The sequence below is a fragment of the Pseudoliparis swirei genome, chromosome 1 (genome assembly GCF_029220125.1).
Source record: "Pseudoliparis swirei isolate HS2019 ecotype Mariana Trench chromosome 1, NWPU_hadal_v1, whole genome shotgun sequence".
NCBI lineage: Eukaryota > Metazoa > Chordata > Actinopteri > Perciformes > Liparidae > Pseudoliparis > Pseudoliparis swirei.
In genome coordinates, this window is record NC_079388.1 from 4,490,044 (window position 1) to 4,515,828 (window position 25,785).

Below are 25,785 nucleotides of genomic sequence, written 5' to 3' on the forward strand. Positions count from 1 at the left end.
CTCCTCCCCTTTTGCCCTGGATGAGAAGAGTGCCCCTTCTGCTGGAGACACATTTTATATTTAAGAATAAAACATGACTCTCTGTCATCAATTCCCCCCAAATGTGTTTTGATATCTGACGAGGCATCTATTCGAGTTCTTGTGAGAATTTTGCCCTGACATGCTCCGCGGCGCTCCCCCCCCCCCCTCCTCCTCCTCTTCGCACGTTTATTATATGGCATTTTTCTCTTCTATCATTTGGTAAATGAAAATAAATTGTAATTGTCGATAGAAAACATGTCATTTTGTTCAGCTCATGATTTCTCACGACACAATGTGTTTCTGGTGTTGCATAGCAACCAATTACTTGCTAACTTCAAGTTACGGTGATCAATAGATAAATCATTTTGGCGATGGGTGCCCTTTTTTTTGGTTTGAGCACCTGCCCCCCCGACATGTCTGTGCACGTGCCTGCTGTGCACTGCACGTTATAAGTGAAGAACAGGCGACGCTCTACCATGTAGCCGTCAACAGAACGAGTGTTTGCTCCCCACAGTGTCGTATCAACATTTTAATGCCGTGTCATAATGTTCACAATAAAGACCACACCCACTAAGTCACTCAACCGAAAACACAGGTCATCTCCAACTGGGTGCTTCAGGAGCACATTTTTTATTTTTATATGATTATTCACTGACCTCGGGCATTTCCACAGAGCATCAGTTCCTCCATGACGTCGTCTGCAATCCTAATATTGAGGAACACCTCGGCCTGCCATGTGATGCTGTCCAATGACATGAGAAAGCAAATACAGAGGAGATTATAGAAAATCAATTACCTCACGTTTGCCTGCAGATTGAAACACCGTTTTTATTATATTTGACAGATTGTACATGGCATATCATGAACATGTTTTCACTTACACGTGTATTTATTCTTTCAAAAAAAAATGTTTTAGAGAAGACATTTGGCCAATTTATACCACTTCAAATTCTAGGGCATGCGATTCATAATTATTTTTCTATTGAATAAATGATAACCTGTAGGATTATTCAAAATGTTCTATTAATATAATCCATTTACAATATAATCCATTACATATATTTCAGAAAGTCACAAGAAAAATTACAACTCAGTCCAACTCAAAGAAGACATCTGTATACTTTTTTTGGGGGGGGGAGTCTTATTTACACTTTTTTGACACAAAAAGTGAACACGTATTTGACCCGGTTGCTCAGGACAATCCACAGAACTTGTTACGAGCAGTTGACAGAAAATAGTTACTAAATCAAACCGCACACAACAGTTTCTAAAAGAATATGTACTTTTCGATTTTGCGTAGAACTGTTCCTTTAATCAAAGTGCTGTCGGTCTGCAGAGCACAACTTGGAGCAGAGTGCAGATAAGATGACGGCCACTAGAGACTCTCATCATCCCACCACCCACTGCAGTGGACTGTTGCGCAACGTGTCTCCTGTGTCCCATACTGAACACCGTGGCTCATGGCAGGGTTTCTACAGAAGTCTGGACAGAGGACACGAGAATAGAGGCCTTTTCAACACGGGAGGCCTCACATGTAAAACACACATTTGACATGTCACAAGAGGAAAAACAAAGCTGTGTGTAATAAATGTTATGATGGCTGAATTCCATTTATCTGCTCCAGTTTCAGGGTTCTGGTACTGTGAAGAGATCAGAGCTATGGCACTCTGTCTGTGACTATATTCAATAGGACTCCTCAATAAATCGGTAGCTTGACACAACATTAAAATGACAAACCCATTACGTACATTGACTTGGTATTGTACTTTTTTGACTTAGAAAATTTGAAAAAGTACTGTATAGTTTTCTATTGTTACAAATGTTTCATATTGGAGTGGAATGGGTCTATCATGTGATTAATTAACATAGTTTATGATATTCTAAAATCATTAAAGTATCATTAATATATACTTAATCACTCTTTAATAAAACTCATGCTGATAAGATGTATTTGATATGATCCCAGACGGTCACGAGTCAGCCCTCTTTTCCAATATGTTCATCATTAGAACACCGCTCTTTGCAGTGGTGGCATTTAAGTAAAAAAATAACAAAATTATATTAAAGTACAAAAATAATAAGCACCCATGCAGAATGGTCTTTCAGAATAATGTAGCCTATAATATTACTGAATTCTAATTATTGATGAATTAATGTGTACATCATTTAAATGTTAGAGCTGGTTGAGCATATTTTAGACTACAGATACTATATATATATATATATATATATATATATATATTGTAATACATCATACTGTATATATATATTTTCTTTGACTACAGATACTGAATATATATGTACACATTATATATATATATATATATATATATTTCTTGGACTACAGATACTATATATATGCACATATGTCCAAATATGTATCTGTAGTCTAAAATAAGCTCAACCAGCTCCAACATTTAAATGAGGTTTACATTAATGATTCAATAATTAGAATTCAGTAATATTTTAGGCTACATGATTCTGAAAGACCTATATAGATTGCCTGGCGTCTCATGAAATAAGATAATTAATTTGTAAATGAATCTGCAAAGTAACTACAAACTAATGGTATCAAGTTAGTGTATTGCAGTAAGAAATACAGTATGGAACTTCTAAATTAGAAGTAAATAGAAGTACAACAGCAAATGTAAGTAGGCTAAGTACCTTAACATTGTCATCATCAGTACTTGATTAAATGTACCGTGTTACTTTCTCATTATTAAAACACTACTCTTAGCAGTGGGACAACTGTACACGAGGTAAACAGACGAATATCTCACTGTACAAGCAGGTCAAATGTACTCAACGTATCATAAGTAAATATAGGTTCATCATATTTTACAAAGAAGCAGTCGAGTAAAAGTTAGTGAAGTAAAAAGTACACTATGTCACTCTAAACTGTAGTATAATGAAATATAAAGTAAAGTAAAAGTATCTCAACTCTGCATTGCGGTTGTTGGCTGACTTTGTGACGTAGCTTAGCCGTTACCTGTTGACCCCTTCATTATGCTAACAGCCCGCTCACTGGGGCGCGCGCGCGGGCGCCTCGCGCGCTGCTCTCATGACGTCACCCAGCATTCTGCGGGCGCGCGGACACAGACACCTCGAGGAAGAGGATGCGGGTCGGGTAGCTCGGCGGTCGGTAAGAGAAGTCTCTTTAACTACGGCGTGTCCCGGACAGGTTTCTCCGGTCCACCGTGTCGTCTCGCGACGGTAGACTCTCGAGACGAACGAGAAACTTAAAATGTCGCTGTGTTTTAACGTGTTTACTCGCCCGTGCAACACTGTGAGCGACAGGGTGAGGCGACGGTTTAAAGTCCTACAAGTCGGCGGTTGCGGGTGAAGTTTGTCGCCGTTGCTCGGTAACCACAACGGCGAGGCAGATTACGTAAGAGACGTGTGTGTGTACAGGAATGGAGACATGTCGGAGCAAGAAGTGAGGAAATGTACCAACAAATAAAACGTAGATAAGTTTTTAACGTTATGAGAAGCCGAACTGTGCTGGAAAGTGATATGAGCGTTGCGTAGTGACGGAGGTGAGGAGGTAGACGGGTTTACGTCAGTTATCAGCTGTTTTTGGTCAGAGGAGGCTGGAGGGCCACCGGGGATTTTGCATAATGTTTACGGAAATCGTTAGACTGAGTTTTATAAAACAGAAACTGAAAACGCAAGGACTAAATGAGTAAATATGAAACTAGGCTTTTTGTTGTTGTTGCATAATTACTTTAACTTTTATTTCATGCTTTCGACTATGATGTGTTTGCTTTTAATAGATAATATACAGTATGCTAGAATGGTGTCCACATTAATGTATTCATATACATCAGACACATGCACATTCATATCTCTTTCATTCACATTACATCACATGTCATTTAGCTGACTCTTTTATCCAAAGTGACTTTCAAAAAGTGAATTCAACCACGAGTACAAACTCAGAACAACAAGAATCAAGAAAGTCATATTTCTTCAAGAAAGCCAAACTACAAAAATAGTAAAAAATACCATAAATAAGTGGCATTCAAGTGCCACTGAATCTTGTTAATATGAAACTGCTAATATGTTTTTATGCACGGTATAGTTGGAAAGGGAATTCACCTTCACACGATTCTTGATTTAATGTAGCGTGAGATAGGGAAAAGGTTGTTTTCATTTCAGGCTGGTGTTCTTAAATTTGGATTGTGATGGTTGTCGTGGCCCTCCGTCTAGTTCTGGGTCTTCTGTACCACGCTTTTGAGATCAGTCTTAAAAAGCTATTAATTGACACGCGAGTGACACAAGTAGTTCTTTTCATACAAAATGATGTTTACTAAAAAACGTAGATGTTCACACGGTCAAAAAACGATGTCGCTTCCAACAACTCAAACCCGACTGACAGTCCAACACGCAGCTGTTATACTGACGTGACGTCATCTGATTGGAAGCTTACATCCAGACAAATTATTCAGCTTTTAAATACAATACTAAATTATATATGTTAACATAAACATTCTTTCAAATCATAATAAAAAGATTTATCTTCAGTTACCTTTTAAAATCTTTTTAACCCTTGTGTTGCCTTCGGGTCAATTTGACCCGATTCAATGTTTCACCCCCCTGTCACCTTCGGGTCAATATGACCCGATTCAATGTTTAACCCTCCTGTTACCTTTATATTTACTAACATATTTTACCCTTGAGGTCAATATGACCCCAGCTATTAAAATCTCCAGAAAATTATTAGAATTAATATTGTTTTCCAAGTTTAAGTGTGAGGTACTTTATGTTTGTTTGTTGACTCCCGAAAGAACACCGACATTAAACATTGAATCGGGTAAAATTGACCCGAAGGCGACAGGAGGGTTAAATATTGAATCGGGTCAAAATGACCCGAAGGCAACACAAGGGTTAAACTAAATTATTATAACAAATGAAATCATGCATTGATTTAATTTGAAACAAAGCTAAGTGTACATTTGATGTCTGATTCATGTATTTCACCAACATAATTATACTTATGATGCGTAACACTCTCTGAAAGCACATCTAGACCATGTTGGGGATTGGGGGGGTTGAGTGTCCAGACTACAGCATGTTGTTGCCTCCTGGCATTAAATGTCTTTGGACCCAAAAGACCAGCAAATTGCTGCTGTCAAAAATCCCCAAACCTCTGCCCACAAAGACACAGAAAAAGCCGAAACGGATAAAGCCGACAGTGTTAATAACCCGCGTCCTGAGCTCAGTTTTGGCTCGGGGTCGTTTGTGATGAAGCGCATCGGTTCCAGTGTACACGCGTGCTTTATCTTCATGGCCTTCCTGTAGCTTGAGATTATGTTTGACCTCCCTCTCAAAAGTACATATTCCAACGCCATTATCATTGATACCATCCTGTCATACTTTGTATATTTGTCACGCAGTAAATTATGTAATCCAAATCCCCCAAAAAGTGCAAATGATGTACTAATGTTCAATCTTTATCAGCTGACTCGAAAGAGAGCAGACTCTCGATGTAATGTTTATTTTTGTATTTACAATCAATCTGACGACAGTAATGCGCGTGAGAGTGAGACATCCGGCCGTGTCCTCTTGTCCGAGTCTTTTTACCTTCGCATTGAAAATGCGGAAGGTTATGTTTTGATCGCGGTGTATTTATTTGTTTATTTGTATGCGTGTTACTCGCATAACTCAAAAAGTATTAAACCAAATCGCATGAAATTTGGTGGGATGATTGGTTATTATCCGGGGACCATTTGATTAGATTTTGGGATCAATCGGGTCAAAGGTCAAGGTCATGAAAAGGTAAAAATCTTCTTTTTACCATAGCGCGTCAATTATTATCCAATTGGCATGCAACTAATGCCAACATGTTCATAATTCAATGCCCAATCGTGTGATATGCGAAGGTATGCGCTCTACCGAGTGCCCGTTCTAGTTTCTTATTTATGTATACAAAAAGGGGCTCGGGTTGATGCCCCACCTGGACTTTAGTTGTGATTAGTCATCTCCAGTGATGACTGGCATAGTTTGAGAGAACTCTGCCCAGGCCGTCGTGAAACTTCAGCCCCCGAGCAGATAAGGAGACTCCGATCGCTCTGAGCAACGAGTGGGAGATGTCGTCCTTGAGTGTCCCTCTTCCTCCAGACATCACATCACATGTCTGCTGACGTGGATGAACAGCGAGTTAAAGAAGGGCTCTCTCGTCTCTGTGCCCTCTCCCTTCCTCCCAGCTTTCCATATGGATTACAAGGACGTGTTTGCGTCCCTGGAGACGGTGTGCGAAGACAACATCTCTATCCTTTGCGGGCCCTCCGAGCTGCCGTACGGCGCCGTGGCCAAGCGGCTGCTCGTGTGCATGAGAGAGATCCGGGAGCACGGCCGCGTCCTGTTGCCCGTGGTCGCCGGCTTCACCGCCGTCTTCCACCACTATGACTTAGACGAGCAGACGCCCGGGAACGGCTACCGCACCCTGGCCAAGGTACGACTCGTCCCACTCACAGCTGGTTTATGAACAGACGGATCACACACAACAGTTTGAATCATTGTTATTACATTTGGACTGCAGCTAATGATGATTTTCATCATTGGTTTTTTAATCTATTTATTATTTGCTTGATAAAATAGCTATTTTTATCAAATAATTACATGTCATTTAGCTGACGCTTTTATCCAAAGGGACTTAAAATCATGATACGTTCACACGCCGTAGACGCAGCTACAGGGAGCAACTCAGGGTTAATCCTCCTGTGACCTTTGGGGTCAATTCAGAATCAGAATTGTATTTATTGGCAAGTAGGTTTTCACCTACCTGGAATTTGTTCTGGTGTATGGGTGCATACAGTGAACATAAAACATACAAACACAATAAGTACTACAATTTGACCCCATTCGATGTTTAAAGTCTCAAAATATATGATTGACATGTTTTCTGCTTCATATTTTACGACTTTTCCTTATTTATAGAGGACGACTGGGTAAACATAAAATGAACATGATTACATGTTTTCAATGTCCTGAACACCCTCGTGCACATCGGTGTTCTTTGGGGCCATTTGACCCCAGGCTGAAATATCAACAGCGTATCGACCTATTTTATAGGTGTGGGTTGTTTTGGATGATATCGAGGTCACTATAACTATAACATGCCATTTTTAAAATCTTCAAAAAGTTTTTTGGGCCCTAACATAACCAGCAATCCACAGATAGTTCACACATGACGCTGGGGAGGGGCAAACATGTACAAGTTCACACAGCAGCCTTCTACACACTGTTTTATTTACGGGCTATTTAGGTATCAACAAACACACATTACGTACCTGACGCTTAAACACGGGAACTCATTGGAATTAGAATAGTTTTCTTGAGGTTTAAATAGCTGCAGTCCAACTGACCTCCAGGGTAAAAGATGTTAGTTTATTGGAAGGTAACAGGAGGGTTAAGTGTCTTGCTCAAGGACACATCGACTCGGGCGGGGATTGAACCAACAACCCCCTGATTGAAAGACAGACCTCACCACTGACCTATATTTACCCTGATAACATGCTCGTATTGTTGTGACTAACAGTTCTATAATATATTTAATAAATCAAAGTTCTTTAGGTATCAGTTGATGATAAAATGTCTCACTGGCTTTGTTGTGTTCTTGTTATCGGTGTCATGCTCCATTTCTTTGTATCGATAGAAATCTCATTTAAAGATAAAAAACAATCCGTTCGAGTCCTTCCCTTCCTGCGGCTCTCTGTGTGGCTCTTTGACTGCACTTGTTTTTGGTCTTTTCGTGGTTACATTTCATAAAGAATATCCACCCGCATCCTTTAAATGCAGACTCGGCAAAAGTGACATTGCTCTTCCCCCCCCCCTCTCTTTCCCTCTCAGGTGTTGCTGTCTTGCCTTCTGCACATCATCCACAAGGGGCGTTACATCGCCTCCAACTACAACAGCGCCTTCTTCCGGGCGGACCACAACGCGTCCGAGATGGAGGCGTACTGCAGCGCGCTGTGCCAGCTGCGGGCGCTGCTGCACCTCGCCCAGCAGCTCATCCACGACAACGGCTTCGGCCAGCTGTACTCCCTGGAGGGCGCTGACCTGAGTCGCCGGTTCGTGCGCGAGTACAGCTCCATGCACAAGGCCTGCTTCTACGGCCGCTGCCTGGGCTTCCAGGTCGGTCTTCTCACTCGAATATCATTTAAATAACTCTGACGCGAGCCCGTCGGGCCGAGGAAACCCGATTCCAAATTTAGTTTTGTGTCCCTTGTTTTAATGATCTGAAAACAAAGGTTCTGATTGTTCTCTGCCCTCCTCATCGCAGTTCTCACCAACGCTGCGTCCGTTCCTCCAGACCATAGTGATCAGCATGGTAACCTACGGAGAGACGTACAGTAAACAGCAGTCGGGTTTGGGTACGTCTTCGTTGTGCCGGTGTTGACGGACCTTTCACGAACAAGTCGTTTCACGCTCAACACCGTCGCCGCCTCCTCCAGGTCTGGCGGCCCTGTCCCTCCTCACATCGGGGAAGTACGTCATCGATCCGGAGCTGCGGGGCGCCGAGTTCGAACGCATCACCCAGAACCTGGACATGCAGTTCTGGAAGTCCTTCTGGAACCTCACGGAGTCCGGCCTTATCGGAGTAGGCGGGGTCGACTCTCCTTCTTCAGGTCCGTTGGTGATTCTCACTGCTCAACATGCGTGTCCCCCGCGCAGGGCTTCAGCCGGATCGCCTCGTACCCGGTGCAGGTGAACTTCACCCTGACCGTGCCCCCCGTCACTCTGCACCTCCCGCTGGCCTCGGACCCCAGCCTGACGGCCGCCGTGTCCCCTCCCGTGGCCCACTCGGGGCCCGGGCCGGTCCACATGCGGCTGATCTCCCATGAGCTGCGAGAAGGGCAGGTGAGGCGTCACGCGTCTAGTTCACGAGGGCGTGGCGAGGAACACAGAACTGGACCACACGTCGTGATGGATCGACTGAATATGATCCATCGTGATTAGTCTCGGAGGAATCTTCTGTCTCTTTTTGTCCGTCATGTGATGAAATCTGCACACGTCCGACCTGATATTGACAACGCGATCTTCCTTTCAAAAGTTGTTCTTGAAAACTTCTCAAGAACTCGATAGATTGGGCTGGAATGTGACGGTCAATCGTCTGCACGAGAGATACGACACACAAGTGTACAAAGGAATGTACACATCGATATTCTACCAATACGAGGTGTATTATCGCTAATTTTCCGGGGAATTCCATACAAAGTGGTTTTATATCATGTGTAAATGATTCTGCTAATTTTGAAAGAGAATGGCGAGGTTTGTTGCTTTGTGTCCTTTTATTATTAATTGCCTTGTGCCTTTTAGGACAGCGAAGAGTTGCTCGCCTATTCTCGGATCGACCCCCCCCCCATCACCGCGTCCCACCTGCCCTGGGTGCAGAAGCAGCCTCGCTCCCCCTGGCTGCTCATCCACTTCCACGGCGGCGGCTTCGTGGCCCAAACGTCCAGGTCCCACGAGGTACGGCACACGCCGGGTTAATGCTGCTCCTCACACTCCTAATCCTCTTATAATTACACTTGTATTTAGCACGAGAGCTTTTAATTCTACTTAGTGTTTCACTCATTCGTAGTAAACCTCAGCATGATCTCCGTTCATCGCTCGCCTGTGTTCTGCTCTCTGCGGGTCAGAATTATCTGCGGAGCTGGTCCAAGGAGCTGAGAGTGCCCATCCTCTCCGTGGACTACTCGCTGTCCCCCGAGGCGCCGTTCCCCCGAGCGCTGGAGGAATGCTACTACGCCTACTGCTGGGCTCTGAACAACTGCCACCTGCTGGGTGTGTGTGAGGTCACCTTCGGGTATTGACTGAATATTTATATGAATGTTTGAGCAGTTACTCAGAATAGAATCTGTCCACCTTCACCACAGACGTTCACTTCAATGTCCATCTATCCATATATTTATCTATATATCTATTTATCTATCCATCCATCTATTTATCCATCTATCCATCTATTTATCTATCCATCCATCTATTTATCCATCTATCTATCTATTTATCTATCCATCCATCTATTTATCTATCCATCCATCTATCTATTTAACCATCTATTTATCCATATATCTATTTATCCATCTCTATCTATTCATCCATATATCTATATCCATCTATCCATCCATCTATTTATCCATCTATCTATCTATTTAACCATTTATCTATCTATCTATTTATCTATCTATCTATCTATTTAACCATTTATCTATCTATCTATTTATCTATCTATCTTTTTATCTATTTATCCATATATCTATTTATCCATCTATCTGTCTCTCTCTCTCCCTTTCTCTCCCTCTCTTTCTCTCGCTCTCTATCTAGATCATTGGTTCTTAGCCTTATTTAAGCTTCATTAGTTAATTCACCGAATTCTTCAAAATTGGAAATTATCAAATATGATTTCTTCATAACAGGTAAATATTGTTTTAGAGCACAACATGAACCATCGGTTGCTCACTAAATCCCCGAGTCACATAACTCAAATCAATCGACTTAATGCATGGACTCTAATCTGTGTGTCGACACATTGTGTGTTGACACATTGTGTGTTGACACATTGTGTGTTGACACATTGTGTGTCGACACATTGTGTGTCGACACATTGTGTGTTGACACATTTTCGGCAGCCAATCTTTTGATGGCCGACAAAAACGGCCCCACATTGGTAGAGTGGACGGGCTGGACTGAGTGTCCTGACCCCCAACCCAGAGTGACTCAACAGACCTAGGTAGGTAGATGGATGGATAGAGGTACATCTGCCCAGATATAATTTTAAAAGATGTCTGCTGAAGGCAACAGAATGTGTTCCCTCCCAGGTGTTCGTAGCACATGTCCTCTGCCTGAACATGTCACGTCCTCATGGCGTGTGAGTGGTCATCTGTACGTTATCAGGATGTGGCCACGTGTGTCCACTCCCATGAGGAACAGGTGGATAGCACACTATAGAAGCAATGCAAATAATGGTTATTTATATCAATAAATAACCATTATTTACTTTTCATTACTTTTATATTGTGCCACATCAATTGTAAGATCATTAAAAATAGTATTTTTAATATTGTGATCTGTGGCTCACGTTCCTCCCGTGTGCCTCAGGCTCCACGGCGGAGTGTGTGTGCCTGGCGGGCGACAGCGCCGGAGGGAACCTGTGCATCACCGTGTCCATGAAGGCCATCTGCAGCGGCGTCCGGGTCCCCGACGGCATGATGGTGGCCTACCCCGCCACGCTGCTCACCACGGACGCCTCGCCGTCCCGCCTGCTGACGCTGTTCGACCCGCTGCTGCCCCTCGGGGTGCTCACCAAGTGCATCAACGCATACGCAGGTGTGTGTGTGTGTAGGAGTGTGTGTGTGTGTGTGTGTGTTCTCACATCCCATCATGCCCCAGGTGCCGACAGCCCCACGGTGCAGACGGCTCTGGCCAGCGGCAGCCTGAGCGCTCTGGGTCGAGACACGGCGGCGCTGCTCAGCGACCTGACCCAGAGCGCCTCCAACTGGATCCAGTCCTACCTGGACCCCGCGCGGACCTCGGGGGGGACGCGCTCGCTGTCGGCGTCGCCGCCGACGGGGTCCCCGAGCGCCGCGGCTCGCAGGACGCCCGCCGAGGCGACCGACGCGGCGAACAGCGACGGCCGCACGGGTTACCCAGAAGGCTTTGAGCCCCTGCGCTCCGAGTGCCTGGCCTACGTCCGGCCCACTTCCTGCCCCGTCATCAGGAACCCGTTCGTCTCGCCCTTGCTGGCGCCGGCCAGCCTGCTGAGAGGCCTGCCGCCCGTCCACATCGTGGTGAGGGGCCACGGGGCCACAGGGGCATGTTCTCTAGGGGCCACAGGGACATGTTCTCTAGGGGCCACAGGGACATGTTCTCCAGGGGCCACAGGGGCATGTTCTCTAGGGGCCACAGGGACATGTTCTCTAGGGGCCACAGGGACATGTTCTCCAGGGGCCACAGGGGCATGTTCTCTAGGGGCCACAGGGACATGTTCTCTAGGGGCCACAGGGACATGTTCTCTAGGGGCCACAGGGACATGTTCTCCAGGGGCCACAGGGGCATGTTCTCTAGGGGCCACAGGGACATGTTCTCTAGGGGCCACAGGGACATGTTCTCTAGGGGCCACAGGGACATGTTCTCTAGGGGCCGCTTCACCCACTGACTGAGACACAGAGCAGTTATAAATACACGGGGCACGTTTTAAAACTTGTGAAATAACATTTAACCTTTGTTCAAAAATAATAAATATACTTATTTATTTAGGCTGACAGGATATGATGGCAATAATAAGACTATTAGACAATAATAAGACTATTAGACAATAATAAAACTATTAGACAATAATAAGACTATTAGGCAGTAATAAGACTATTAGACAATAATAAAACTATTAGACAATAATAACACTATTAGGCAGTGGTCTACAGATTCAAAGTGTTTTCTTAGATTTTTTTAACAAAGAACAAACAGAAAACATAAATCAGACGATCATATTCAATGTTATTCTTATTTCTTTGTGGTTATTTATTGTTTAATTTTTTAAACAATTATAAACAACTATAACTTTATTTTTTTAGAATTCAAAATGATATTGATTGATATTGTTTATGTACCTACAGGCGACAGACAGAACACACAGCAAAGAACACAAATAACACGCTATTAAAGTTATGGGGCCACATTACATTCCTCACGAGGTTGCGCGTCCTCGTTTCCTGACTCCTCCCCTTGTCCCCTCAGGCCTCGGCGCTGGACGGCCTGCTGGACGACTCGGTGATGTTCGCCAAGAAGCTGCGCGCCATGCAGCAGCCGGTGCAGCTGACGGTGGTGGAGGACCTGCCGCACGGCTTCCTCAGCCTCTACCAGCTCGCCAAGGAGACGGACGTGGCCGCCGACATCTGCATGGAGCAGATCAGGATCATCTTCCAGGGAGGAAGCCAACGCCGGCGGCCCACGCCCGGAGAGACTTGAAGGGGAGAGAGGTCCGACGTAAGGTGGGACGCGGTGGATCTGAGGAGAAGCTCAGGGACCTCCGCCGAGGAACATGTTCCTGTCACCAGCGACAAGAGAGAGGAACTCCGTCTTCACCGGAGTCACACGCTCAGGAACCGGAGGAAACCAACGCACAAGGACACTGACAGACCCCCCCCCCCCCCGCCCTGCTGTGCCTTAGAATGTAAAGTGTGTGAAGAAGCTCCGCCCACATTACCGCACACGCCGACACGGTTTACCTGCACAGAAAAACACACTTCAGATGCACTCTCCATATTGATTTGTTGTTGTTTACCAGCAGGGTTATGAAGGTGACTGACCGGACTGTAGATTCATGCTGAGCATTTGGTGAATATTTAACACTGTTTGTATTTAAAGTGCAATAAATCTAAAGGTACAGAGAGGCTGCCGCTTCCTTCTTGTGGAGAACCGCTCCACCCGGTTTAACCTTTAAATGATCTTTAACCTGGTAACCGGGAATGTTGTTGAACAGTTAACTCCTGGAGTTTGAAGAAATATTATATTATTTAAAAATAACTGGGATGCGATTATTAATAATACACAAGCTTGTTTTTGCTGATACCTGCAACCCAAACTGAAGACAAAGTGTACCCCACCGACAGCTCGGCGTTTCCCGTCCTGCGTGGTCACGGTGTGCCGTTGTCCCAGCTCCCATACGGTACCCCCCCCCCCCCTTATCAGCTGTGGCTGATCGGAAAGCAGACTTTAAAACCCGAGAGCCGTGGAGCTGCGTCTCCAGACCATAATGCTGCTCTCTCTGCTCCGCTGGTGAGTTAAAGGCCTTTTAAAGAATAAATCATCTTTTTTTTTTTTTTACGTGCTCGCTTTTAGAGACGTGATCTCTTGGTGTATCGCACGTTTCAGGGGTCACGACCTTTGACGGACCCAACAACAACAACAGCACCAACGACAACGACGTGCTCTCACTATCGTCGTCTCCATAGCGGCCCTCGGCCTCGATGATAAGATCGTGGGCGGCTACGATTGCCGGGACCACTCCGTCCCCTGGCAGGTGTCCCTCAACAACGGCTGGCAGCCTGGCACTACTGCGGAGGAGCCCTGATCAGCCCGGGCTGGGTGGTCAGTGCGGCCCACATCTACAAGTGAGTGTGTGTGTGGGGGGGGGTGCCCGAGGGGTCGGCCCTCTCGCCCTGGCTGCACGACCTCACCCGTCCGGTTCCGTCCCGCTCTGGGGCGACGACGTCGAGCTGCGGCTGGGCGAGCACCACATCGGCTACAAGGACGGGCCGAGCAGTTCATCGCCGGCGCCGCCTTCATCCGCCACCCGGACTCTGACCGCTACACCATCGACGACGACGTCATTCTGATCGAGCTCGCCGAGCCGGCGCTGGTCAACGAGTCCGTCCGGCCCGTCGCCCTGCCGGCCCGCTGCGGCCCCGCGGCCACCCGGTGCCTGGTCTCCGGATGGGGAGCCACCAAGAGCCCCTGTAAGTCGGGGGGGGGGGGGGGGGTGTCACGGGTCAAAGGTCAAAGGTCACTTCTTGATGTGACGCTGTCCAGTCTGGTCACATGACGTCTGTTGTTCTGTCCATCCTGGAGAGAGATCCTCCTCTGTTCTCTCCTGGAGGTTCTCACCTGTTTTCCCTGTGAAAGGTTTTTTATATTTTTGGGAGTTTTTCCTGATTTGATGTGAGGTCAAAGGTCAAAGGTCAGGGATGTCATGTGTACAGACTGCAAAGCCCTCTGAGGGGAGTTTGTGATATTTGGCTATATAAAATGAATTGTGTGTGCGTGTCTGTTTGTGTCTGTGCCTGTGTGTGAGTCTGTTTGTGTCTGTGTCTCTCTCTCTGTGTGTGTCTCTCTCTCTGTGTGTGTATGCGTGTTTGTTTCTGCTGTGTGTGTGTGTGTGCCTGTCTGTGTCTCTCTCGCTCTCTGTCTGTGTCTGTCTCTGTGTGTGTGTGTGTGTGCGCGCGTGTTTGTTTGTTTCTGCTGTGTGTGTGCCTGTGTGTGTGTCTGTTTGTGTCTCTGTCTCTCTCTCTGTGTGTCTGTGTCTCTCTCTCTGTCTCTGTGTGTGTGTGTGTGTGTGTGTGTGTGTGTGTGTGTGTGTGTGTGTGTGTGTGTGTGTGTGTGTGTGTGTGTGTGTGTGTGTGTGTGTGTGTGTGTGTGTGTGTGTGTGTGTGTGTGTGTGTGTGTGTGTGTGTGTGTGGGGGCAGGCACTGCCTGGAGCTCCTCGTCCCAGCAGGACTGTGAGCGCTCGTACCCCGGCAGGATCTCCTCCTCCATGTTCTGCGCCGGCTTCCGGGAGGGAGGGAAGGACAGGTAGGAGACGCTTCTGATTCCTCATGTCACTCCCTCTCTCCTTTCATTATGGCGCTCGTGTGTTTGTGAGGGACGAGTACAGTAGAGTCCCCCGTGGCTCCGCCCCCTCGGGGAGCGTTGGTGTCATCGTCTGGTTGTTGTCCCGGGTTCCTCCTCCAGGGAGACTCCGGGGGCCCCCTGGTGTGCGGCGGGGAGCTGCAGGGCGTGGTGTCCTGGGGATGGGGCTGTGCTGAGGAGGGCCGGCCCGGGGTCTACGCCAAGGTGGGTCCACAGACCATAATAGTCCACACTGTAACTCCTGATCGACTGACTTGAGCTTGTCTTGAAGGAACACTCGAGAAAGAGACTTTGCTTCGACTCACAGACATTTAATGTTGTGTTATGAGACATTTTCTGATTCATTGTTTTGGAAGTCTCTGTTCAGAAGGTCTGGATAACAACAACATGACCTCATGTGTCATAATACCTCAAATCTGAAGATAGTTGACTAAATATTAGCACAGATATGGATCAATGTTTTTATACTGTATACATGATATATTGGAATTTTATTTCCTCTTTAAGTTCTGTCCAAAGTTGCCATTGTACATTTTAGTATTAGTAATAATAATAGATTTTCCTTATTATTAGTATTATTATTATTTATTATAGTATTATTATATTAATTATATATATTATATACAGTATATATATATTAATTATTATATTATATATATATTATTAATTATTATATTATGTATATATTAATTATTGGAAAAAATTATATATATATATATTAATTATTATATTATACAGGACTGTCTCAGAAAATTAGAATATTGTGATAAAGTTCTTTATTTTTCTGTAATGCAATTAAAAAAAAAAATGTTGTGCATTTCTGGATTCATTACAAATCCTTTACTACTATGCAAACATTTTTCTTCTTTTAATAAATAATATTTATGCTTAAAGCTTAAAAAAATCCTATCTCATTAAAAAGATTTATAACAGCTGAGACCTCAAAAAAAAAAAAAAAACAGCTTGTGTGTGTCAAAGGCTCAGGAAGACAATACAAAGGTTTTTAGGTGTTTTTTCAAGTTATTCTTTTCATGATAGGATATATTTTAGATTACTTATTTGAGTTTTTCATGATATTTAGATATTAAATAATATTATAAAATAAAATGTAAGCCATATATTTCAGAATCAAAAATTTGAAAATAAATTCAGATGTTTTTGTTTTTTTTAATTGCATTACAGAAAATAAAGAATAAAAATTCAATATCTTAATTGTATATATTATAATATATATTAATTCATATATATTATTATTATTTACTTATTCTTATTAATACTAAATTTAGGATTAATAATAAATAATTATCTTTATATCTATGTATTTATTTTCCACACTTAGTTTTTACAGAGTTATTAAAGCATTGTTTAAATCTGACGTGTCGTCTGCAGGTCTGCCGGTTCACGGACTGGATCCGCTCCACGATGGCGGCTTCTTCTTCTTTTGACTCAAGTGTTTGTAATTTAACAAATCAGATTATAATCATTTTGGCATCGTTCTAATTATTTTAAATGACGTTTTGGGTTTTTGCAGAAAAACTAAAGAATCCTTCTGCAGTCTGATTGATTTCAGTGTGTGACTTGTGACCACTGATGACCACACGTGAGCAGCTGTTTTTATTTATTTATTTATTGAAGCGCCCTGAGGATGAAGCCTGTGTCTGACATCACTTGCTCCCGCTGACCTTGGAGACCAAGGGCTGGAACCAGTTCTTCAGGTCCTCCATCTTGTCCTCCAGGGTGGACCGCACGTCTTCGGCGGTCTTCTCGATGTGAACCTTGATGTCCTCGGCCGCGGTCTCAATCTTGTCCTTCACGTTCTCCGCCTGCGCCTTAATCAGCTCGCCCAGCGTGGCCATCTTGTCCCAGGCGTTGTCACGCACCCGAGCGAAGTACGGGTCCAAGCGCGTCCTGGCGTCCTCCAGCGTGTTGGAGGCGCCGGCTTGGACCTCGAAGAAGAAGTTGTCGACGTGTCTGAGACGAGGACGGAAGGAGAAACACTCAAATACAAGAGATGTATGACATATGCTACCGTTCAAAGGTTTGGTGTCCCTTAGAAATGTCCTTATTCTTCAAAGTAAAGCTCTGTTTTTATCAATGAAGATAGAAGATAAGATCATAAATACTATCTCTACATAGTTAATATGTAAATGACTATTCTCTGGTGTTTAGTGAAGTCTCTACAGAGGTGTGTGGAGGCCCATCTCCAGTGTTCTAATGGTACATTGTGTTATCGCCTGAGAAGACTAGCGGAGGGGTAGAAAACCCTGTAAAACCCTTTTTATGTGAGCGCAGCTGAAAACAGTTATGCTGGTGAGAGAAGCCATAAAACTGGCCTTCCTTTGAGCCACAAGAAGAACAACATTAATATTTACAATAAAAAACATTATTTATAACCTTGTCAATGTCTTAACTATATTTAATATTCATTTTGCAATTAATTTGAGAAATAAAAGTGAGAGTTTTCATGGAAAACACCGAATTGTCTGCGTGAGCCCAAACTTCTGAACTTTCGTGTGCGTCCATTAAAGCGTGACTTAGTATTCAGGACCTGGAGTCCCCCCCCCCCCTCCCGTGGGTGCCCCTCACCTCTTGATGTCCTGCGTGTCCTTCTGGAGGCGCTTCTTTAACTTGCGGGTGTACGCCGACAGCTTGTAGCGGACGTCCTCGATGTTCTGCTCCATCACGTTCTGCAGCTCCTTGCTGTTCTTCTCCATCTGGTCCCGGGCCTCGGCCATGTGGTGGCCCAGTCGCTGGCTCAGCTCCTTCACGTCTCGGCACAACTTATTTGCGGCGTCCATGGTGTAGGGCACCAGCTTGGTCTTCAGGTCCTCTCTGTACTTGTCCAGCTCGGCCATGCTGTCCTGGATCAGTTTGCTGGAGGTGTGTGTGTGTGTGTGTGTGGGGGGGGCAAAGGGGTTCAAGATCAACCAAAGGTCTTTATTGAACATGTACAAGTATCTTTTCATGTCCTAGAAATCAATTTGAAGATTTGAACTGTTGAGAGAAGGCTCCATAGTGGCTGGTGGGTCCGCACCAATCGAAGTCCACTTCAGGAGTCGTGGCGGTGGACTTGAGACCAGGGTGCACTGCAGGTCTTAGTCAGCAGCTCCACACGTGTGTCACACACGCTGATGATTAACCTCCTCGCACTCAGCTGAGGACACAATGTGTGTTGTGTAACCAAAAAGTCTGGAAACAACATCATGTCGACGCTTTCCAACGTACAGGTCGGACAAGGAGGCCAAAGGTCAGATACGTGAGGGTCTTTGTCACAGTTTAGAGGGAGCCCTAGTTTACCTCTTGTGATCAAATGTATATATATATATACACATAAGACCGAATATATATATATATATATATATATATATGTCCACATATGTCCAAATATATATATATATATTTGGTCATATTTGGATATATACAGGATATTTGAGTTTTCTTAAGCTGTAAGCCATAATCAGCAATATTAAAAGAATAAAAGGCTTGCAATATTTCAGTTGATTTGTAATGAATCCAGAATGCATGACATTTTTGTTTTTTTAATTGCATTGCAGAAAATAAAGAACTTCATCACAATATTCTAATTTTCTGAGACAGTCCTGTATATATATATGTGTATATCCACATATGACAATATATATATACAGTATATATATACAGTATATACAGTATATATACACATGTCCAAATATATATATACATATATATATACACATTTGAACAAATATATATATATATATATATATATATCTCCACATATGACCAAATATATATATATATGTATATATATATATGTAAATATTTATATGTATATATACATATATTTCCACGTATGACCAAATCTATATCCATATATGTCCAAATATATATGTATATCCACATATGACAATATATATCACATGTATCCACATATGAGTCCTTTAGAGCCGTTCTGGGTGTTTATAGCAGACGGTATTAAATATGCACTCAAAGGTCAAAGGTGCAAATGAACCGATGTCTCACTCTGACAGCTTTTCACGCGCCACGGTTGAACTCACTCCAGTTCTCGGCTGATCTGGGAGCTGCGGGCGTCCGTCGCCGCCGCGTCGGCCATGGAGTTCAGCTCCGTGAGGTAGTCGTTGAAGCGGTCCACCGCCTCCTCCCAGGGCATCGGGCCCTCGGCCTGAGACACGCTTCTGGCATGGCCGCCTGCGTGGAGACGGAGACACACACACACACACACACACACACACACACACACACACACAGATATTCACTTCAGACAAAACTTGTGAGACATTTTCTGACCACACGGACACCGAGGAGTCCAAAGACAGATGTTAGATGTTATACCTGCACATACTGCTCAGAACCAACGTGTAATCGCTCCTTTGGCCTCATTTGTATTGTCACTGTATCATTGACACTAGTATTCGTACAGGTATAGTTCATACGGTCTGAGATCTTTCACCTTCTCCCACTAAATGAAGCTGCTGACTGTGTTTTCATGATAAGAAGAAGACGTTGTGGACTCACCTGATAGGACGGCCAGCGCGAGGATTACAGCGAAGACCCTCATGACGGCACCTGGAGACCAGATAACAAACAGGTGGGCGTTCAGTCGTTTTCTTACTGAGATCTCAGGTGTTCTTCCCAAGAGATGCAACGCAACATCAGCATCGAATTATTTACACGTCTCGTAAAAAAGAAACTACGAGAGCGAGCGGCTGTTGAAGAAAAGCTGAGAGACGAACCTCTGGATCCAGATGTGTGGCGACTGAGAGGCGGATCTCCTCACGGCGTATTTATGCGCTTCGGGAGCTTTGATGCGCTCCAATAAACGTCGGGAGGATCGATAACTCGCGTCCGAAGTTCCCAACGCGAGCTGCGTTGTTGTCGTCTTTTATTGCCGTGTGTGTGTGTGTGTGTGTATGTGTGTTATTTCAGGTCCACGTCGCACACTGATAGTACACAGCGCGTCAGAATGAAACGTCCAAAAAATAGTTTATGTGCAAAGCAAATGACTCACAGCACAGGGCTGTTGACTACAGATCAAAGGTCAAAGGTCATTGTGGCTCCATATCATCGGCCAGCTGATCTGGTTCATAGTCTGCTTTAACATGCTGCGTAACCTTTCAGTAAACTTCCTTCCACTCAGAGTAGGCTCATCAATTAAATACTGTATTGTCTGTGAGTGTTTGAATGTACTTTAGGCCGAAATACTTTTTCCTCACACAAAATGCTGTTTTCAGACGTTCATACGTATCCTCTGACCTCGTCTGACCTCTGAACATCTGGAGGTTCATAATCCCAAACGGTCTGATTGTGTTGTAGATGTTGAAGACGACGGCGTGTTCGGCCCGCTGACGTCTGATAGACACTGAGGCTGCCGCTGGCCTCAGAGGACCTGCTGTCCTCAAGCCCCACCCTCCACGTATGATGGAGTTTGTTTTGGGGCTCTGTGTCGCCATGACGATAAACTCCCTTGTAACCCTTGTGATTTGGAAATGCTTTTATTTGCTACAAAATTAAAGAGTTTTATTTTGTGCAAAACTGATGTTTTCATTGTCATTATCATCAGGAAATACACACACATATACATATACATATATATACGTATATATACATATATATACGTATACAGGACTGTCTCAGAAAATTAGAATATTGTGATGAAGTTCTTTATTTTCTGTAATGCAATTAAAAAAACAAAAATGTCATGCATTCTGGATTCATTACAAATCAACTGAAATATTGCAAGCCTTTTATTCTTTTAATATTGCTGATTATGGCTTACAGCTTAAGAAAATTCAAATATCCTATCTCTAAATATTAGAATATCATGAAAAAGTATACTAGTAGGGTATTAAACAAATCACTTGAATTGTCTAATTAACTCGAAACACCTGCAAGGGTTTCCTGAGCCTTGACAAACACTCAGCTGTTATAAATCTTTTTTTTAACTTGGTCTGAGGAAATATTAAAATTTTATGAGATAGGATTTTAGAGTTTTCTTAAGCTGTAAGCCATAATCAGCAATATTAAAAGAATAAAAGGCTTGCAATATTTCAGTTGATTTGTAATGAATCCAGAATGCATGACATTTTTGTTTTTTTAATTGCATTACAGAAAATAAAGAACTTTATCACAATATTCTAATTTTCTGAGACAGTCCTGTATATACACGTATATATATAAGAATATAAATATATATATAAGAATATAAATATATATATATAAGAACATAAATACGAATACACATATTTATATATATGTATATATATATATATATAAAAGATTATATATATATATACATATACACTATAGAAGAAATGCAAATAATGGTTATTTATATAAATACATATATATATAGATATAAATATATATGTATACATATATATAAGAATATAAATATATATATATCTAAGAACATAAATATGAATACACATATATATATATATATTTATTTACTTTTTTTTATTACTTATTATTATTTATATTTATATTCTTTTTTACTTATTCTTGGTGAATACGAAGTGGAAACTTTTCGTTGCTTTCTGTCCTTTTTATGTTGCCGCTCCGCCTTTATGTGTCTGACGGTTTGCTCAAGAGCAACAACAACAACAACAGCAACAACAGTGGTCTGAAAGGCTGCGAAGACAAGCTGGAAAACACTGAGAAGCTCAATTATTGCACGAGTACAGTTGTGAATTCCCCCTCCGACTGGTTGGAGTTGCGCAGCAGCGCCTCCTGACACACACCAGCCAACAGGTCCCGCTGCTTATGAATTTAACTTTTCATGAAGAAAGTTAAATACACTTTCATTCATATGTGTGAGATGACCTGCGTTTAAAGCTCTTTTCCGAACTACAAATACAAAGAGGACCACCGTGTCACGCTCCACCCGTTTATTGTTGTTTCACAGATGAACACTGACAGTTACACGATGGAGGAAATAATGACACCAGAATCAGAAAACGAGGCATTGCACTTCGTTGAGTCCCTCGAGCTCCGAGACATCCGTCTACTGGCTCATCTTGGTGAAGGACTCCCACAGAGCGGTCAGCTGCTTCTTCAGGTTCTGGCTCTCGGCGTCCAGCTTGGTCCTCAGCTCCTCTCCTCTCTGAGCCAGGTTCTGCTGGATCTGCTGGGTCTGCTGGTTCAGCTGGGTCTCGAAGCTCTGGGTCAGGGGGAGCATGCTCCTCTGGAACTCCTCCACGCTCTGCTCCATCTTCTCCTTAATCTCCTCGGTGTAGGGCACCATCTGGGCCCGCAGCTGGACGATGCTCTTGTCCAGATGGCCCCTCAGCTCCTGGCTCTTCTGCAGCAGGACGGCCTTCAGGGCCTCGGTGTCCATGGTGTCGGCGTAGGGGGCGGCCTCCGTCCTCAGCGCCTCCACCTGCTTCTGGAGCTCGGCCACCAGCTCCTCGGCGTAGGGCCTCAGGGTGGCGCTCGCGGCCGTCAGGTCCTTCTCCAGGCGGGTCTTCAGCAGCTCGGCCTCCTGGGTAAACTTCGTCATGAGGTCCTGGGTCAGGGGAGCCACCTGAGTCCGGAGAGCGTCGGTGAGCTTGTTGACGGCGTCGGTGCTCTCGGAGATGAGGGTGCTGCGGAGACACGAAGGGAAATCAGCCTCGGGAAACTCATGTCATGGAGAAATACGTAAGAATTTGACGTTTTCAGGGGTTTTAAGTTCCTCCGAGGCTCCTCTGAGACCCTTACTTCACTTCCTGTCCCAGCTCGGACTGCCTGATCTGCTTCAGGGAGACCTCGGCGGTGGTGGTTGCCTCGGCGACGTAGGCCCAGAAAGCGTCCTTCACCATATCCACCTGGCTCTTGGGCGGGTGCTGCCGCACGATGTTGGCATCGCAAGCGGCTGAGGGAGAAACAAGCCAAAGCCATCACATTGAATACCTCCTGTTCCAAATGAAAGGATGTCGATGTTCACATCGACGACCCGAAACTCTTCTCACCGGTGAAGACGGCGAGGACGAGGATCACGAGGACTTTCATGACTGCGGCTGAGGAGAAACACGCGATGAGCTCGTTAGTTGTTGTTGATGAGATGTCACCTGAGGAGGAAGCTCGCCCCGCCGCCCGCTCACCTGTGTGGATGCCTGCTGATCGTGTGTGCTGTGCTGCTCGTGGCTGAGTGGATATATACAGGCATTCGGGTCCTAAAGGCGACACGCGGGAGCAAAGTTCACCGCCGAGTGCCGCGCTGTCACTGCTGCCTCCACATCACTGTAACCGTGGCAACAGTTGACCACAACGTCACCGCTGTCTGATGAAACCCTGTCAGTCACTACACGCCTCGCAGACAGAGTTCAGGGAGGAAAGATTTCTCTTTTTTTGGGGGTCTGTTATTAAAAATAAAGTATATGCGTGATACAAACGATAATAAAAATTATGTATGTATACAAATATATATATATATATATACAAATATATATTCATATATATATTTATATGTATTTATACACATATATATATATTATACATATTCAAATATATATATACATATAGATATATAAATACATATATATATTCATAAATATAAATATATAGAGATATAGATATATAAATATAAAATTATAGTTTTTATGTTCTAGCTCCTGTGTTTAAAATGCACAGGAGTCAAAAATTTGATTAGATTTTTAAAATCTTTCAAACATTTTAATTGACAATAATAATAATGATAAAATCTTGGAAAAGAGTCTACAGTCATGCTTGCAGAATTGAAAATGTTAGTTAGCATTATGCTTCCATTATGTTCACAGTGGAACCACATCAATGCTCTCAGCGTAGAAACAAAGGCTTTTGTTGACAGATGTGTCATAGTGAAATCGGAGCAGGACTTTGATCCAGTTGCGCAGTCAGACCTGCAGATAAAACTGAAGAATGTGAAGTCACCTTGTTTTCCCCTCCTGACAAACCGATAACACGGAGAACCTAAAGTCTTCTCCCGAGTGGATTTACTGATAAACATCCAACTGTTGCTTGTGACGCACAAAGTAACCGTGGAGCCAATTATGTGATGAGGTGGATAAATACGTCCCAATCAATACCTCACAAGATGCTGACACTAGGAGGGAATACGTGAAATAACGAAACAGAACCAACTCATATTATAATGCATTTGTATCCCTGTCCCTCAAAGTGTCTGAGCGAACCACTATTTACAACTCCCCAAATACATTATCAATTATTTGGGTTTTACGGCCCTCGACATACACTATCGTTCAAAAGTTTGGGGTCACATAGACAATTTCGTGTTTTCCATGAAAACTCACTTTTATTTATCAAATAAATTGCAAAATGAAGAAAAATATAGTCAAGACATTGACGAGGTTATAAATAATGATTTTTATTGTAAATATTAATATTGTTCTTCTTGTGGCTCAAAGGAAGGCCAGTTTTATAGCTTCTCTCACCAGCATAACTGTTTTCAACTGCGCTCACATAAAAGGTTTTCAAGGGTTTTCTACCCCTCCGCTAGTCTTCTAAGGCGATAACACAATGTACCACTAGAACACTGGAGATGGGCCTCCATACACCTCTGTAGAGACTTCATTAACCCTTGTGTTGCCTTAGGGTCATTTTGACCCGAATCAATATTACACCCTCCCCCCGCCGTTGGGTCATTTTGACCCGATTCAATGTTTCACCCTCCTGTTACCTTTATATTTACTAACATATTTTACCCTTTGGGTTCAATTTGACGCCAGCAATTAAAACCTCCAGAAAATTATTAGAATTAATATTGTTTTCCAAGTTTAAGTGTGAGGCACTTTATGTTTGTTTGTTGACTACCGAAAGAACACCGACATTAAACATTGAATGGGGTCAAATTAATCCTAAGGCGGGGGGAGGGTGTAATATTGATTAGGGTCAAAATGACCCTAAGGCAACACAAGGGTTAAACACCAGAGAATAGTCATTTACCACATTAACTATGTAGAGAGTATTTATGATTCATTTAATGTTATCTTCATTGATAACAACGGTGCTTTACTTTGAGAAATAAGGACATTTCTAAGTGACCCCAAACTTTGGAGCAGTTAGTGACGAGCTAGTGAATCACGCGCAGCATTTAGAGGCAGAAGAGACGTATTGGTGGAGACGAGATGGGAACGCTGGACTCAAACTCATACGGTCGACACTCCAGCGGGATGCTAATGCTAGCTGCGTTGGAACTGGTTGGGAAAAAAACAGAATCAGAACCTTTTATTGCCATCTGTGTTTTCACATACAAGCAATGTGTCATGGCGGGTGAAGCAACAATAGATAATAACATTAATAACAATCAACACAGGGCGCGATGTAGGAATATAAATACAACATAATGTGCACAGACGGGCCGGTTTCAGTGACACATGTATTTAAAGTGAAGAGTTACGTGTATGTATGTGAAACATTAAGCGATGTGGAGGGAAGTGA

General features: G+C 43.7%; 3 protein-coding genes and 1 pseudogene across 4 annotated transcripts; 2 read left to right on the forward strand and 2 right to left on the reverse strand.

Moving 5' to 3' along the window:
- The first annotated feature begins 3,061 nt into the window (after positions 1 to 3,061).
- Positions 3,062 to 13,415, forward strand: lipea (lipase, hormone-sensitive a). The gene is made up of 11 exons (XM_056435753.1): positions 3,062 to 3,163; positions 6,228 to 6,475; positions 7,873 to 8,157; positions 8,306 to 8,396; positions 8,478 to 8,623; positions 8,698 to 8,883; positions 9,343 to 9,495; positions 9,666 to 9,810; positions 11,125 to 11,352; positions 11,416 to 11,813; positions 12,760 to 13,415. The coding sequence occupies exons 2-11, from the start codon at positions 6,236 to 6,238 to the stop codon at positions 12,988 to 12,990; spliced, it is 2,103 nt and encodes a 700-aa protein (XP_056291728.1). The 5' UTR covers positions 3,062 to 3,163; positions 6,228 to 6,235; the 3' UTR covers positions 12,991 to 13,415.
- Positions 13,317 to 16,964, forward strand: LOC130197709 (trypsin-2-like; annotated as a pseudogene).
- A 14-nt stretch (positions 16,965 to 16,978) lies between these two features.
- Positions 16,979 to 20,264, reverse strand: apoea (apolipoprotein Ea). Its single transcript, XM_056435863.1, has 5 exons — positions 20,103 to 20,264; positions 19,885 to 19,935; positions 19,407 to 19,557; positions 17,956 to 18,243; positions 16,979 to 17,340 (listed from the first exon to the last, which is right to left on the reverse strand). The coding sequence occupies exons 2-5, from the start codon at positions 19,925 to 19,927 to the stop codon at positions 17,034 to 17,036; spliced, it is 789 nt and encodes a 262-aa protein (XP_056291838.1). The 5' UTR covers positions 19,928 to 19,935; positions 20,103 to 20,264; the 3' UTR covers positions 16,979 to 17,033.
- A 1,977-nt stretch (positions 20,265 to 22,241) lies between these two features.
- Positions 22,242 to 23,735, reverse strand: apoa4a (apolipoprotein A-IV a). Of its 2 annotated transcripts, XM_056416590.1 has the most exons (4): positions 23,451 to 23,735; positions 23,319 to 23,366; positions 23,068 to 23,221; positions 22,242 to 22,952 (listed from the first exon to the last, which is right to left on the reverse strand). In XM_056416590.1, the coding sequence occupies exons 2-4, from the start codon at positions 23,356 to 23,358 to the stop codon at positions 22,373 to 22,375; spliced, it is 774 nt and encodes a 257-aa protein (XP_056272565.1). In that variant the 5' UTR covers positions 23,359 to 23,366; positions 23,451 to 23,735; the 3' UTR covers positions 22,242 to 22,372. The 2 variants fall into 2 exon arrangements, with proteins under 2 accessions (XP_056272565.1, XP_056272556.1); XM_056416581.1 differs by having other exon boundaries at positions 23,319 to 23,735.
- Positions 23,736 to 25,785: the final 2,050 nt, after the last annotated feature.

Bases quoted from the DNA above. Each gene is read 5' to 3' on its own strand.
- lipea (XM_056435753.1), top strand. From the start codon at position 6,236: ATGGATTACAAGGACGTGTTTGCGTCCCTGGAGACGGTGTGCGAAGAC. The intron at 9,496-9,665 runs GTACGGCACACG...TCTGCGGGTCAG, and splicing joins AAACGTCCAGGTCCCACGAG to AATTATCTGCGGAGCTGGTC. The intron at 11,814-12,759 runs GTGAGGGGCCAC...TTGTCCCCTCAG, and splicing joins TGCCGCCCGTCCACATCGTG to GCCTCGGCGCTGGACGGCCT.
- apoa4a (XM_056416590.1), bottom strand. From the start codon at position 23,358: ATGAAAGTCCTCGTGATCCTCGTCCTCGCCGTCTTCACCG. The intron at 23,222-23,318 runs GTGAGAAGAGTT...TTTCTCCCTCAG, and splicing joins CGTCCTCGCCGTCTTCACCG to CCGCTTGCGATGCCAACATC. The intron at 22,953-23,067 runs GTAAGGGTCTCA...GTGTCTCCGCAG, and splicing joins GAGCTGGGACAGGAAGTGAA to CACCCTCATCTCCGAGAGCA.
- apoea (XM_056435863.1), bottom strand. From the start codon at position 19,927: ATGAGGGTCTTCGCTGTAATCCTCGCGCTGGCCGTCCTATCAG. The intron at 19,558-19,884 runs GTGAGTCCACAA...GTCTCCACGCAG, and splicing joins CGCGCTGGCCGTCCTATCAG to GCGGCCATGCCAGAAGCGTG. The intron at 18,244-19,406 runs GTGAGTTCAACC...ACACACCTCCAG, and splicing joins CAGATCAGCCGAGAACTGGA to CAAACTGATCCAGGACAGCA.